This window comes from Stegodyphus dumicola, chromosome 10 (genome assembly GCF_044657685.1).
Source record: "Stegodyphus dumicola isolate Sdum_Otavi_A_Nest chromosome 10, ASM4465768v1".
Taxonomy (NCBI): Eukaryota; Metazoa; Arthropoda; class Arachnida; order Araneae; family Eresidae; genus Stegodyphus; species Stegodyphus dumicola.
Genome location: NC_140777.1, coordinates 182027251 through 182043864, shown reverse-complemented (window position 1 = coordinate 182043864; position 16614 = coordinate 182027251). Strand labels below are relative to the sequence as shown.

At 35.4% G+C, this 16614-nt stretch overlaps 1 protein-coding gene across 5 annotated transcripts in view; it reads left to right on the top strand.

The window, feature by feature from the left end:
- The window catches only part of LOC118184781 (homeobox protein Meis1-like), a 279835-nt gene that overhangs the window by 177242 nt on the left and 85979 nt on the right, over positions 1–16614 (top strand). For all 5 annotated transcript variants that reach the window (XM_085825964.1, XM_085825963.1, XM_085825961.1 and 2 more), the window contains one exon: positions 14790–14929. In XM_085825964.1, coding sequence (XP_085682090.1) covers positions 14790–14929 — 140 coding nt within the window. The remainder of the gene's footprint in view (positions 1–14789; positions 14930–16614) is intronic.

The following is a 16614-nucleotide window of genomic DNA, read 5'->3' as shown; positions in this document are numbered from 1 at the left end:
TGGCATTCTGAGTTAGGAAATGAATGAAATGTAACGCTGTTAAGGTAACCTAGCGCCAGAGTGTCACTATGAAACAAATATAGTGAATTTTAAAAAGATCATTTATTTCTATTGTGCTTTATGCGTTATCGCCTAAGTAGATTTAACTTAATCCGATAAGTTTAAATGAAATGCAAGAAAAAATGCGTATAATTTAATATTCCGTACGATCATGTGGTGTACACTCCAGATTTTTTTTTTTTTTTTTTCTTTCACTAACACACGATAACCACAATAAATTGATTAATTACATTTGCTTATAGGTAGAGTTTCGTCAGCAGGAAATCATTTTATCGCTTGTCGAGGATGTGAGAGTGTCACATGTCACAAAAGCTCTGAGACTTGCTTGTGAAAATGTTATCCAAAGATTTAAATTGATCCATTCAAAGACAGTAAACTATTAAAGCTCTTCAGAAGTTTTGTCGACTGGTATATCCCAACTGCGGCAATCAAGGTGGAATTTAAGGTCCTCAACCTTAAATTAGATAATTATAAGGCATTCGAATTATATTTCTTATAAATTACATCTGCTAATGCTATTATTAATTTTTTCTCTGATCATAATAGCAATGGAGTCTGAACTAGACTGGAAAATTTTATGTATTTAACTGGCGTGGAAACGATTATTCAGTACCGAAGTATGTTAAAAGTGTAGTAGAAATGTGTTTTGTTAATTAAAGTAATCATGTAAATATCTGTGAGCACGATTAAACAGCATAAACAAAAAGCCAAAAAGGAAAGCTTTCATTTTATATTAGGCCCAAAAGGGCGTCGTTCTAGTGTTTTGTGTGTTTAGCTTTATTTATTAAATATCATGTTCTTCGCACTTAAACTACACAAAATTTAAAATCAATATCGTAAAATATTTTAAAACAGCATATCTTTAGAATTTCCGATACACGGTCTGGAGAAAATCCCCCCCCCCCGGGTGTCTTCCTTTTACCGCCATTCCTACACTGACTACCAATAAGTATTTGGACACCTATGCAAATGACGATATCTGCGGTCCTAAGGTACGTCACGGACTCCGCCGGTATATATCGTGTAGGAAACAGCATCGGCTTTAGTCGCACGCAAGATGCCTCGCAGTTCGGAGCTCTCTGATTTCGAATTATGAAGGTATAATTATCGGGTATCACAAATGTGGCCGATCCTTAAGGGACATATCTAGCGATCTGAAGTACCCAAAATCGACAGTGGCCTATGTGATTAAGAAGTGGAAGGTGAGCGGTGATTGTCGGAAGGTGCCCGAGTCGGCAGACCAACGAAATTGGGAGATAGAGACCGACGAGTGCTGTCCAGAGAAATTCGGAAGAAGCGCACCCAGCCGATGGCTCTCATCCGCGAGAAGTTTCAACAGGCATCCGGGAGTATTGTTTCAATGAATACCATACGTAAGGAAGCACATCTGCTTGGTTTTCATGGTCGTGCTGCTGCCTATAAGCCTTTGATCACAAAGTCCAACCGCGTTGCTCGGTTAATTTGGTGCAAAGCACATCGAAATTGGACCGTAGATCAGTGGAAATCAGTTCTTTGGAGTGACGAATCAAGGTTCACCCTTTACCGTTCGGATGGCAGGGTCTGGGTCTACCTGGAGAACGTCTCCTGCCAGAATGCATTGTGCCAACAGTCAAGTTCGGCGGAGGTGGAATTATGGTCTGGGGGTGTTTCTCCTGGTATGGGCTGAGACCCTTGGTCCCCATTCATGGTAAGCTCAACTCCGATGCCTACTGCACTATTTTGGATGAGAATGTGTTTCCTACGTTGTGGCAGTTTTACGGGTTGGACCCCTGTTAATTTCAGGACGACAATGCCAGTTGTCATGTTTCGACGTTAACAAAGGCTTGGTATGGTGCCAGTGGAGTTCATCGAATGGACTGGCCTGCCCAGAGTCCAGACCTGAACCCTATCGAGAACCTCTGGGACGAGTTACATCGCCGAATTCGGGGGTGCACTACCCGTGCAAAATCGGTGAAGGAACTTCTATGTCTTCTCCAAGCCGAGTGGAAGAAATACCACTAGCTGTCATACAAAGAGTTGTGGAAAGTATGCCCCGGAGGATCCACACTATAATTACCTCTCGTGGAGGCTCTACCAACTATTGATTTTGAATAAAGTTAGTTTTTCTTTTCTATCACAGGTGTCCAAATACTTATTGGTAGTCAGTGTATTTCCGTGGTTGTCAAAATCATTCCTGTTTCCGCGAAATCATTAATCTTCGTTACCTCCATTTCGAAAGGGGTTACATTGTGGGGGGGACGAGTGGACCTTGACCTCTCCCAAAAAGTAGGAAAGAAAAACATTTTTTAATTTAAAAAGAAGAATTTTAAAAGGACAGATCTTTGCATGAATGAAAATAATATTGTATTTAAAAGGAGGGAGATGTTCAAACTCTGCGATGATTTTGGAAATAAGCTAAAAAGATTGTTTCCTAAAGTAAAAAACAATATTCTTCCAAAATTCTGGATAAAGGTGAGTTATAATAGAAATCTCTCAGAATAAATATTCGTTCTAAAATGGCGTTCTTTTTTCTAAAACGTGGACTTCTTTGGACGCTTTTGCAGATTTTAATTCCTTCATTTATGGAAATCCAATAAACTACATTTTCCATATTTTTATTCTGAATTCGATACTAATAAACTTTATAAAGGGCTAAGGGTTTTTTTCTTTTTAGTTCCAATAATGTCTAAAACATTCATATGGATTAATATAAGTTGTGAAAATAATAGCTAATGTTGTAGCAGAATTACAAATGGAATGAAACTTAAGATTTCAAGAGGAGCCTAAACTAAGACACGTCTTCAATCTGACGAAGACTAACTTATTCACAAAGAAACTGCCCAGCTCCTCTTAATGCATCATCATGACATCTCCTGAGGAGCTGTGAGAGGGGTACTGTACTCTCCGATTTCGCGGGAACAGGAAAAATTTTGAAAAACAGAACTAATTCGTTTTTTCATACAGTGTTGCCATTGCTCGCTTTAAAATCGTTGAGTGTGTTAATCAAAAATTCGTTAAAGTTCAGAAAATCTGAAACGGATAATAAAACAAATTCTAAATTCGGGCATCCAAAAATTCGTTACAGTTCAGAAAATCTGAAACGGATAATAAAACAAATTCTAAATTCGGGCATCCAAGTGCCCATGTTCGGTTGGAGGAATACGTTATTCAAAATTAGATGGCTCTAGGTACCTTTGTTTTTTCACAATGTGAGAAACATTCATGCAGATTCTTCATTATTTTCTTTAAATATTATACACGGCGATAATATTTGGTGGCAACGGTTTGAAAAGTTAGCCAACGCAGAAGTGAAACGAAGCACAATGCCGTTTTGAGACTAATAGCCCTTTCGGTCTAACGCCCCTTTGGGCTAATAAAAAGGCTTAACACGAAACCTTTTGCAACAATATTATTATGCTTTATGAATTTCTTACGTATAATTAAAAATTTTAAATCAATTTAGGTTAATATACTAAGAGGATTAGGCTATAAAAGGAATTGTTTGAAATATCGATTCTTTTTATTCTATGTTATTTTTTGGCTGTATGCTAATCTCCTTATTCTATATTAGTTTTAAATTTTTACCTTGAAATCTTGCCTAAATTCAAACGGTTTACCCTAGGTGAGTCCAGATTGGGCTCACCGATCATCTAGAACAACTGAGAGTCTGTATTCTTTGTTTCTCCGCATCTCATCAGTCAGTTCATTGGCAACAGTGCTCGTTTCAGCACTGTTTTCGAAGCTCTATTTAATCAGTGTGCCACTGTGGGCACTCCCACAGAATTAAAACTATAAGTGCTATCTTCACAAAATTTTACTTGTGTACTCCTCTAGGCCTAATTAGACTGCCTACACTTTATATATATATATATATATATATATATAACTTTAAAAGGTAGCGTGTCTGAAAGGATTAATTGGAGTAGAAATAACTTAAGCAGTTGTGATAAGGAAAATAAACGGAAAAAGCGTGTAAAATAATAATAATAATACGTCGATTGCACATTTCTTCCACTGAAATGTTATCATTATCATTATGGCATAGCATGAACGAATTTTGCCTTATCTACGGGGGGAAGTGAATGTTCGTTGTTTAATACTGATTGTGTCGCAGTTTATTGTTACGTTTTAGTCTGCTCCGAAGTTTACATTTAAAGTACCGTACATGTGCGTTATTACACACATGTATATTTACTTTATTATATTAACGATGGTTTTGCCCAAAACATTGTGTATAGTAAAGTTTTCGATTTATTTTGTCAACATTACTGTTAACTGTTGTGCAAAGTTTGAGTTATGCTGTAAGATAAATATAATTAATCCATCTTCGTTGTTTGTTTAATATTATCGCGAATTCTTAAAATGTCTATAGAGCTTTTGGATTTATTCTCTACTTTTTAATTCTCCCTTTTTCATTCCCACGGAATTCGTACTGCAACGATTTTCATGTGTTCGCTTATTCGAGTCATTACAGAATCGAGGGGCTTGGTAGTTACAGTATAAAGTCTGTAATCCGGGCGTCCATTATCCGGAATGATCTATAATCTGGACCTCAAAGCCACAAACTTTTTTTTGTATGCTTTACGCATACGCGGTTAATGTCAAGCATGCGCGTTTTATGTTTACGCATGCGCGTTTAGCACAAAAAAACGAAACATCTTAAACAACTTACATTGAAAGAAATGTTTAATAAAGTAAACAAATAAATATTCAGTTTTTTTTTTTTTTTTTTTTTTTTTTTTTTTGTAAATTTTGGTACCCTTTAGATCATCCTCAACCCTTTAGCCTCAGAAAGTTGAAATTTTGTATATAGGACTGCTATAACATGTAGATGTGCACCTCTATTTTGGTTGCAATCGGCCGCACCAAACGTATATAAATATGTTTATATATATATCCACTCTGTTACCCGGCTCAGTGATCTCAGTTTCTTTACGCTTATATGTTTGTAAATTGTACATTTTTTGCTTTAAAAATGATTGAATTATGTTGTTTTTATCTTCCGGTTAAGGTTTTTATGCCTTTAGTAAATCCGTATGCAATATTTTTAGAATTATCAACAATTTTAAAGTTGCTTAAGTGCTTGAAACGGCCTGAAATTTTTTTGATGGCGGCCATACCTTGTTTACATTTGAAACAGCAAGATAGTGGATTTGTTGCCAATCTAGAGAAACTTAGCTTCGCATTAACAAAGACAACGCCTTCATTATTATTGCGAACTAAATCATGCTTAATCCTTTCTGGAATTTTTTCGAGGATATAAGTGTTTAAGATTTACTTCGTAATTTTTAATACAGATATTTTGAGTTTTTATGTATTTTTGCCTTGTCGCGAAGTCAAAACTGAATTAATTGAATGAGAAATATTCAATAGTCTGTGAAAAACTCTTTCTTTTTTGTTTTGTTTGCTTAGTTTCTTTTATACATCATTCTAGATTTATTATAATATTGGAATAGAACATGTGGCAACGATTAGATAATTCTTTAAATGATATAAATTTTGTGCATTCTGAGTTATAATATGAACGAAATATAATACTGTTAAGTGAACCTAGCGCCAGAGTGTCGCTATGATAAACAAATACAGTGAATTTTAAAGAGTGCATTTATTCTATTGTGGTTTATGCGTTGTCGGCGAAGTAGATTTAATTCAATCCTATAAGTTTAAATGAAATGCAAGAAAAAAGGCGTATAATTTAATATTCCGTACCAGGAAGTCATGTGGTGTACACATCAGATTTTTTTTAATTGGGCAAAGGGTATATATATACCCATAATCAAAAATAGTGAAATTTCAGTAGTCAAAAAGTTCCGCGCGCATGCGCGACCCCGTGTGAGTGCAAGGTCGTCTAGTAAACAGTCAGTGCGTTCGGGTGATGTTTGCTGTATTTTTTTTTATTACTTTATGTGTATATAAGTTAGTGGTGTTGTGATTTATAGAATTTAACTAGTGAAGCAGGTTGTGCATCAATAGAATTTACTATTAAGCAGCGTAAAAGAATATATAATTCAGAAGTAGGCGATATTTGTATGGTTCATACAATTTTTAATGGACACTCAGGATTTATTTTAGCATCGGTATATATTCATTCAACTGTTAATTCGGGAGATTTCAAGATGTTCTTGTTTAGTGCCTTGATGAAATATTCCGAGACTACTTTATTAATCGACGAAATGTTTATTTATAGATACAGATGTTTCTATTTTTAAAAAGGGTTATTTCAATGTAGACGTCAATCGAAATCAAAATGCATTTGATTTTATGGAATTTCATTTTAATCTCAAAGCGGAGTCAAGTAATAATCCAAATCTACTTAGTAATTCATTTAATAGATTTGAAATTTACTAGGAATAAAACTGGAGACATTTTAAATTCTGAATGTAATAAATAAATAGAAGAAAAGGAAAGGAAAGGAAAAAAGTGTAAAATAAAAAATTCTGAAAGCTTTCAGATTTTACATTACGCCAGAAAGAGCGATTCTTTAACGTTTTGTGTGTTACTTATTAAGTATTATGTTGTTCGCACTTAAATTAGCCACATAAAATTTAATTCAACAGCAATATCACGAGATATTGAAAAACAGCATATCTTTAGAATTTCCGATACACAGTCTCGCGCACTGGAGATAATAATGTTTTTTTTTTTTTTTCTTTCAAATCGATGAGTTTTTTAATCGAAAATTCCTTAAAGTTTTACAAAATTTGAAATAGATAATAAAACAAATTCAAAAATCGGGCTTCCAAGTTCCTATGTTCGGTTAGAGGACTACGTTATTCAAATTTAGATGGCTCTAGGTACCGTTGTTTTTCACAATGCCAGAAACATTCATGCATTCCTGCAGATTCTTAATTATTTAGTTTCTTTAAATATAATAATACATGGCCATAATATTTGGTGGCAACAGTTTTAAAGAAGAACCAACGCATAAAGTGGAACGACGCAAAATGCCGTTTTCAGACAATAATAGGCCCTTGGGTCTAACGCCTCTTTGGGCTAATAAAATAAAATTCATGTATATGTGTAAAATCTTTTGTTGTATTTGTTCTGGAACATATTCACACTTCTGTTAGTAATCTTACGCATTAAGCACAAGCGATTCTTTAAAAAAAGAAAGAGAGCCTAACTTCATTTTTTTTTTTTAAATCTGATTCATTTAAATGAAAATGCATTTAATTTTTGATATATTTAATTGAAACATTAAATATGTTTATAGAATTACATTACTTATATTTTCATTTTTTAAACATGCGAAAGATGAATGACGTTCCCATGTTAGTCTAAATCCATTTTCTTCTAATACCCTGTAAAACTTTTCGCTTTTCCATCTGGACCAATGTCCATCTGGCGCAGATGGACATTTCATCTAGGCTTTCGATAAACATATAATTCTGTCGATAGACATCTGGGCCATATCTATCGATAATCTCTACTGATAAACCTTATCAATGTTTAAAAGAGCCATTTCGGCTGATCGTTAAAATCTGAACCTTTTTAGATTTTCTTCTGTTTTACATTTTTTTTAAGCCTAACTCTATGTATGAAATTTAAGTCACTCGGGGAAAAAAATATGGTGTTCTTTTTTTTTACTTCCTTGTAAGAAGTAAAGGAAGTATTGTCAAAGAATATCTGTGATATTCTTTGGTATTGTAATCGTGTAAAGTTTCAGGTATCATATTTCACCTGAGATATCCATTTTGATTGTTCCCGAATCCTTTTGGACGATTGTTTTTGGCGTCACAATAAAGAGTTTTTTTTTCGTTGAATCACTATAAATGTCAGTTTCACTTTTCAAACTGTTGCCACCAAATGCATTATATTTGAAGAAATTAAATAATGAAAAATCTGCATCAATGTATGTCTATTTGTCGCATTGTGATAAAACAACGGTACATAGAGCTATCGAATTTTGAATGACGTAATCTTCCTACGAATATTGGCAAGTGGAAGACCAAATTTGAAATTTGGAATTTGTTTTATGATCAATTTTATATTTTGTAAAGCTTTAACGAATTTTTGAGTAACAAACTCAACGATTTAAAAGCAAGTAATAGCAACACTCTACGGCGCGGGGAAAAACCTTTTTATCTCTAGCGCGAGGAACTGTGTATCGGAAATTCTAAAGATAGGCTCATTTTAAAATTATTTCGCGACATTGCTACTGAACGGAATTTTATAGTTTAAGTGCAAAGAAGATGATAACACACAAAACGTTAAAAAAAAAAAACGCCCCTTTGGACGTAATTTAAAATCTGATACCTTTCAGATTTTATTTATTATTTATTTTAATGAATTCAAAAGGGACTTTTTCGTGACGTTTGTACGTAGATATTCTCTTAACTCAAAAACGGTTAGTCGTAGAACGTTGAAATTTTGCATATGGGAGTTCTACAACATCTAGTTGTGCACCTTCCTTTTTTATTGCAATATATCCTGCCTTTTAGCTGGCTTAAATGTCTTTACATGGTTTTTAATTTTGCAATCGTTGGTGGCAGTCGTGTACTTCCAATTAGAAAGGTGTTTTAAATGGCGAAAATATTCATGTTTAGCCAATGCCAAATTAAAAAAAATAATAATAATAATTTTAAACAAAATCGAAGTTTTTATGATCCTTATTACTGGTTACGTCTTTAAAAATGGTATATGAAAGGCACTAATTTATTTACTTTATGATAAAAATGTTTTCTATCTTCCCGCGTAGAAGTTTCTTGCGTTTAATCCATTAAAAAAAGTCAGAAAATTATATAAAAACTATTTTGTTTCCTTTGGTTACCGTTACAAAACTTCGCTCAGATTACAAATTTATGCAAATACGTGCGCAAGGACTTTAAAATAGATGCGCACCTTGACTTTTTAGGGTCCACTTGCTTATCTTCTAAGTGACAACTGTGGTGTATCAAGTTCTTGTAGGAAGTACTCAGGAGAAGGGTTAAGAGTACCCTTTATAAAATTCTGTAAAATTTACAATTCGTTAACTCGACGCTAGCACACTACGCTTCTCTTGTGCCGTAACTGAAATCACAGAACTAAAACAAAAATTCGAAGGTATTCGCAAATAATAGAAATTACGCGCGCTACAAAATTTTAATACAGTCAAAAGTCTTTAATCCGTACGTCCATAATCCGGAATGATCTATAATCCGGACCTCAAAGCTACAAAATTTCTGCGCTTGCGAAACGCATAATGCGTTTACGCATGCGCATAATACGTTTATGCATGCGCGTTTAATGTATAACGGATGGTATAAGCTAAGCTAAAATTATCTAATTATCTATTTCAGTTAATGCTGCAGATTGCGTTGTTCCTTAGTCTTCTAATTGAATCCGGCTTATTATTTTTTGCAGACTGTTAGAGCAATTTTATAAAAGTAAGCTTGAACTTTATGTCAAAAAGAATTTCCGATTCTGGAGCTGCCAAAGGATCTACAAAGCGAAAGCATGTTTCGATGTCCATCAAACAAAAGTGGAATTGCAGCAAAAAATGGATAAAGGTATATCCTTTGTTTCTCTAACCATTCCGAAATCAATTTATCAGTTTCACGCTGCTCTGCTGGGGGGGGGGGTGACGTCGCGGCGCACAATGAACTAGAAGTTGATCTGTCAGCACTATCATTATCTTCAGCACAGATGTTTTTATTTTATTCGGCTTATAATTCCTTACCAAATGTAGTATTTCATCTCGATGTACTCCGTCTTTGATATGATTTAAATCAAATTCCTCGTCATTATGAATATCACGAATACACATCAAATAGTTTCCTGGTTGCAATTTTCTAATTTTGACTATGCGTAATGTATGCTTTTTCTGCATGCCATCTTACCAGATTTAAACTGATGATCTATAATCCGGAATCGCCGAAGTCCCTACGACTCCGGATTAAAGACTTTTGACGGATTCTGACATTGACAATTAAGGGAATGAACTCTTGTAGAAAAGAACTTAAAATTAAATAGAACTGATTATTTAAAATAAATATAATTCCCTACAACTTCCTCGCCGGTGGTAACTGTTCGTGTGCGGAAATTGGTCAAGTCTGGGAGTTTTTTGCCAATCTAGGCATCTAAGTGATAAATGATCTTCCTCTGCAGTTATGAAAACAACCAGATTTTTGGAAGCAGGAAACCTGATAAATTAATTCCATTGAAATTAAAGCCATGGATCTTCCACGTGCTCACCTTTTTCACTACAAGGACATTAGGAGGGAACGCCATAACGTATTGTGCAGTTTGTTAAATAAAACTGCTTAGGTAATTTTTGAAAAATTAAAAAAAGCCATTAATTGAGGAGTTTTTATGTTAAAGCTGATAGCTTTTAATAGTTGTACACTGTGCCAAGTAATTGTAAATGTTTAGTGTTGTTAGGTAGAATTTTAAGTTATCCATTTTGATTTTAGTGATAAAAAAACTGATGTGTGCACCACATGACTTCCGCGTACGGAATATTAAATTATTTTTTCATTTTTTTCTTGCATTTCATTTAAACTTATTGGATTGAATTAAATTTACTTCGTCGATAGCGCATAAACCACAATAGAATAAATGCACTCTTTAAAATCACTCTATTTTTTTACCGTAGCCACACTCTGGCGCTAGATTCACTTAACAGCGTTATATTTCGTCCATATTGTTACGAAATGTACAGGCGCGGTGAGATGGCTTCTCCGCAAAGCAGTTTTAGGGTTGCCATAGGATAGCAATGAAGGCAAAGTGGCCACATTTGGCGACAAAATTGGCGATATGCCATGGACGGATGGAGAACCTTCTGGAACGAGTTCTTACCGGCTTAGCCCAGAATTTTCTCGAACACAAGCCGAAAGCTATGTAGACCCTCCTGGTCCGCAGTCAGTGAGTGTGTGTGCCTCGTCTCGTCTAGCTGATAGTCAGTCATTGAGCGAGTGTCGCGCAGTCTAGCGCCGAGTGCATGGAGAGAGACTTTTAGTGCATCGTCGAGTTTTTGTCTTAGACTGTACTGAGTCGGAAGCTATACTCTTGTGTATCGTCGAGTGCATCGCGTAGAGAGTCTCGAGAGTACGTGGAGTTCGGAGAACGACCAAACAGAGTCGGAAGCTGTACTCTGGAGCTTTGCAGTGAAGCTGTATCCACCGTTATTGCCTGACAGTGTGAAGTTTGTGTCGCTGATTGCTCCAGCGTGTTTATAGTAGTTCATCGACGACTGTAAAAGTGTTTTGAAGCTGTCCTGATCAGTATTGGCTAAATAAAGTGTGTTTCGATACTTCATCAAGTGTCGTCGTTATTCACTCCAAATCTACAAACCCCGTACGAACGTGAAGGAAGAAAATAACGTAACAACTGGTGTCAGAAAAAAAAGTAACAATGTTATAACTCAGAATGTACAAAATATATGTCATTTGAAGAATTATCTAATCGTTGCCATATGTTCTATTCAAATACTATAATAAATCTAAAACGATGTACAAAAGAAATTAAGCAAACAAAACAAAAAAGAAACAGTTTTTCACAGACGATTGAGTATTTTTCATTCAGTTATTTCAGTTCTCACTTCACGACAAAGCAAAAATACATTAAAACTCAAGATGTCTGTATTGAAAATTACGAAGTAAATCTTAAACACTTATTTCCTCGAATAAATTGCAGAATGGTTTAAGCATGATTTAATTCGCAATAATAAAAGAAGGCGTTATTTTTGTTATTGCGAAGCTCACTTTCTCTAGATTGGCAACAAATCAACTCTTCTGCTGTTTCAAGTGTAAACAAGCAATGGCCGCCATGGAAAAAATTGTTAGGCTTAGCGGCACTTTAACAACTTTTAAATTGTTGATAATTCTAAAAAATATTGCAGACAGATTTACTAAAGGCATAAAAACCTTAACCGGAAGATACGAACAACACAATTCAATCATTTTTAAAGCAAAAAATGCACAATTTACAAACATATAAGAATAAAGAAACTGAGATCACTGAGCCGAGTAATAGAGTAGATATATATATATACATATATTTATGCACTTTTGGTGCGGCCGATTGCAACCAAAATACGAGGTGCACATCTACATGTTATAGCAGTCCTGTATACAATATATATTAACGTTCTGAGGCTACTCGTTTTTAAGTTATGCGAGATACATACGCACGTACATAAGTACGTATGCGTAGACGCCACGAAAAATTCTCTTCAGAATTCATTTTAAATTGGTTTTACAATTTTTTTTGGGGGGGGAGGGGAAGTCTTTTATCCTGTCTTTACGTACAAATGTCACGCAAAAGCATCGTTAAATTGTATTCGATAGCGGTGAAAATGGATATTTGCGCTGAAATATGATGCCTGAAACTTTTCGCGATTACAATGCTTCCTTTTTACTTCGTACAAGGAAGTAAAAAACGAAAGGTGGTTTAGTAAAAATCTGTTTGAACTTCTGATTTTTGTCCGTCTTAATTTACCAGATCAATAATTTGATGACACATTTGAGATAATTCTCAGGAGTATAATTGAAAGGCACTGAGGTAGCATATAGCTGCAATAAATGGAGATATCAGTAGTTTTGAAGCGGATGTTTTGGAAATATTGAAATGTACCATCGCTGGGAATCGATCACGAGCCATAAGATCCAGGGCCGTTCCTAGCAGGTGTTATTCAATTATGGCAAAGCACACGAGGGCTATCTGCCTAAAGGGAGGGATGCCTTCGTGGAGGACTTTCTAAGGGAAACTGGCTCGTATACACGTTACACATGGGGAAAACCACGAAAACGCCCATGCAGCCAGCCCGTTCGCGGGATTCGAACTTCGGACCAAACTAGTCAACGTCTTTACCGCTCGGCCGCTGGTGGGCTTCTAGCAGGGGAGCATCGCGTAAAAGTACGGCGGGCGGCCAAAATCAGCGGCGGCGAACTCTCTCGATACGACGCCTAAATTTTTTTAATTCGTTGTAAGAACTTGTTATATGTAAGTTCTTTTTACACAATTTGTCATTTGTAAGTACTGGGTGTGTAAGAAATAAAAAATTCATCATTGAACATTTTTTTGTCAAATTTGGGGGGGGGCTGCGATTTTAGGAAAGTACGCGGGCAGCCATAATGTCCTTGATCAGATTACAAGTTGATGTGCTGACGACGGCGCCCTAGCAGGGAAATGACATTCGAATTCAAGAAGGGCGGGGAAATATCTACTAAAATCTGAATACTAAAATTTAACTAAATGTCTAATTTTAGGCAAAAAAGTTTTCTCCTCCCCCCCCCCCCCCAATATAGCAAATTAACTTTTAACTGCTTGCATTTGATAAAAAGCACAGTTTTCTATTTAACATTCTTACTGTTATGTCTTTGCTGTTTTCCGTCTTGAAGAAAGCAGCATAGTGTCAATTATCGTCCTTTTATCCATGGTTTAATAGTAAACCTCTGCTCAAATAATCACTTATATCAACGTCTAACAACATTTTTCGATGTTGTTCTAAACTATTCTGTTTCTGAACTATTCTATTTCGTTCTTGTTCTAAATTTTTTTCAAATTTCAAATTTTATTAAATTTGTTTTTATTAAAAACAAACGAATTTATTATTTTTATTACAGCAAAAAAATTAATAAAATATGTTTTTAACGAATAAAACAAACAAATCTTTTGTTTGTTTTATTTGTTTTATAACCTCCTCACATTTCTGTTAGTAGCTCTACACATTAAACACCAGCAGTTCTTTAAACTAAAAGAGAAAGCACGCCGCCAATTTTTTTAAGTGATGATTATTTTCATTTATTTTAACTGTGGCAAACTCTTTGTTTAAAAAGGACAGCTTATCTTTTTACATGAAATGCTCTTCGCATCCATGTTACCGTGAAAGACCGAAATTGGAGAATGTCGACTTTCACCGGAGAATGTCAACATTCGCCAAATACGTCGGTGAAAGATCGAATATTTTTTTTATATTCTTGTACATTCGGAACTTCACCGGTGTATGTCGACAGTCACAGATATGCTCTGGTGTAGGTCGAAAAAAGAGGAGTATATGTACACGCTGCCATTCCAAAAGTAAGTGTTCCACAAATAAATGCAGTCGTAAAAGCAAGGGCCTCTTGTGCAATTCAAAGTGTCATAACAGTTTAAGTTGTTTCAATAAATAAGATTTGAATCACATAGTTTGGTTAAGTTTATAACTTCTATTATTTTCCTCTCTCATTTTGAATGTACTGTGTGTTTTAAGTTCTTATATTGTTAAGTTCTTATTCTGAGTCTCAAGTGCGTTTTTTCGCGAATGAATTACGGAGAAGGAAATATAATATTATCATATGTTCAACATTCACCATTAGTACATGGTGAATGTCGACATTCACCGGTGTATGTCGGAAATAAGAGTATTTGGAAAATATTTCGGACATACACCAAGCGACTTTGTGAATGTTGACATTCACCGGTGAAAGTCGACATTCTCCAGATTTCGGTGTTTCACCGTAACATCCACATTACAAACGGGCCAAGGCGTTGGCTTACGGAGTGCCTTTGCTTAATTAAGCAATTACCTCCTCATCGTCGTTAAAAAATATTAAATGAATCAGAGCGAGCAATAGCAAATAAACGAAAAATAACCGTTACGGGTTTAAAGATCCAAGAGATCACTAAACCGGCATGCAGCCAACTTATTAGCCAGGATTTAAAATTGGATGGAGTATCCAGTATTGAATGGTTTTAACCTCTCGGCCACTAGTTGGTCTATGTATGACTGTGTTACTTTATCTAATCTTTGCCCCTAATGTAGTGATTTATTATGCCATTTATTTCCGCAGGTGATGCTAGTGTATGCTCGGGAGACGGTTCGGGCGATGATGACGACGATGAGAGAGGCAAGAAGAGACAAAAGAAGAGAGGCATTTTCCCCAAAGTAGCTACTAATATAATGCGAGCTTGGCTCTTCCAGCATCTCACGGTAGGTGTCGCTTATGACTATATCATTTCATTTTCGATAAATATCCGTTTTTGTTCTCCAAGATTCCTCAATAAGGTACGAGGGATGTCTTCATAAACCTTGCGACTGTGCTGGCACCTTTCTGCAAATCGCCAAGGGCACTATTCTCCAAGCGGTGTGTGCCGCTATCCTGGCACTTTTGCCACAGTTCCCCAAGATACTGTTTCACATTTGCCACTGTTCCCCAAGATACTGTTTCACATTTGCCACTGTTCCCCTGGGCATACTGTTTCACATTTTCCCCTGTTCCCCAAGATATTGTTTCACATTTCCCACTGTTCCCCAAGATATTGTTTCACATTTGGCACTGTTGCCCTGGCCACACTGTTTTACATTTGCCACTGTTCCCCAAGATTTTGCGTTGCGTAGTTGGTAGGATCTGTGGGAATAGTTGTGTGGAAGATCGTATTTAGAACTATTATAAGATATTTCTCCCGCCTTCTTGGCATGCCTTCGTCGTGTGGTGGTCTGCACGCTGGGCGCGTATTCCAGAGGTTCGCGGTTCAATTCCCGGCGAAGGCCTTGCTCAATTTTCACCTTGCCGGCTTCCGAAAATGCCTAATGTCTCTACACATTGTGTTGCAATAAGATATAGAAAAAATACAAATGTAATCAAAACGAGCGCACAGATTCTGTCATTACGGTGTTGAAATTCATATTAGGACTATTCTTCTCAAGAGTGAAGAAAATTTTGCCTAATTGATGTCACTACGTCGGTTATACCTTTTATGCAACAAGTTCCTTCTCTATTTGAATCATATTGCCCACTCTATTGTGATATCAACTTCTTAATCATCATATGCGTAATTAATTAGAAATTAATTAGGGTGCAGTTAATTAAGCTAAATTATAACAAAACGGCCAGTTTAATGAATTTAAAAGGTGAAAACTTAAACAAAAATATAATTCTTAATTAAAACAAAAGATGTACAATTAGTGTATGTGAAGTAAAAAGTTAAAGCCTTTGGCTGATTTTGATAAGTTTTAATTTATAAAATAAATATAAAATTACTGCATTTCATTTTAATATTTTTTTTGCTTAAATGGCTATTAATTTCGTTTTGTCATATTGTGGCGTTTCCCTTTTCAAATTCTTCCCACCAAATATTAGAGCCCTGCATTATATTTAAAGAAGTTAAATAAGGAAGAATCTGCACGAATGTATGTATATGTTTCTCGCACTGCGGAAAAACATCGGTACCTAGAGACATCCAGTTTTGAATAACGTAGTCCTCCATTCGAATATAGGCATTTCGAAGCCCGAATTTGGAATGCGTTTTATTATTTATTTCATATTTTGTAAAAGTTTAACGAATTTCTGATCAACAAACTCATCGATTTCAATGCGAGCAGTGGCAACATTGCATGGATAAAAATAAAGGAAGAAAGAAAGAAAATCTGAAAGGTTTCAGATTTTAAATTACGTCCAGAGAGGGGTCATTTTAACATTTTGTTGTGTTACCTTTATTTATCAAATATCAAATTCTTCGCACTTAATCCATCAAATTCAGTTAAAGAGCAACTTCGCAAATTAATTTTAAATTGAGCCTATCTTTAGAATTTCCGATACTCAGTCTCACGCGCTGGAGATAAAAAGGTTTTTCTGTACAACGTTGTCTTTGCTCGCTTTGAAATCCTTGAGTTTG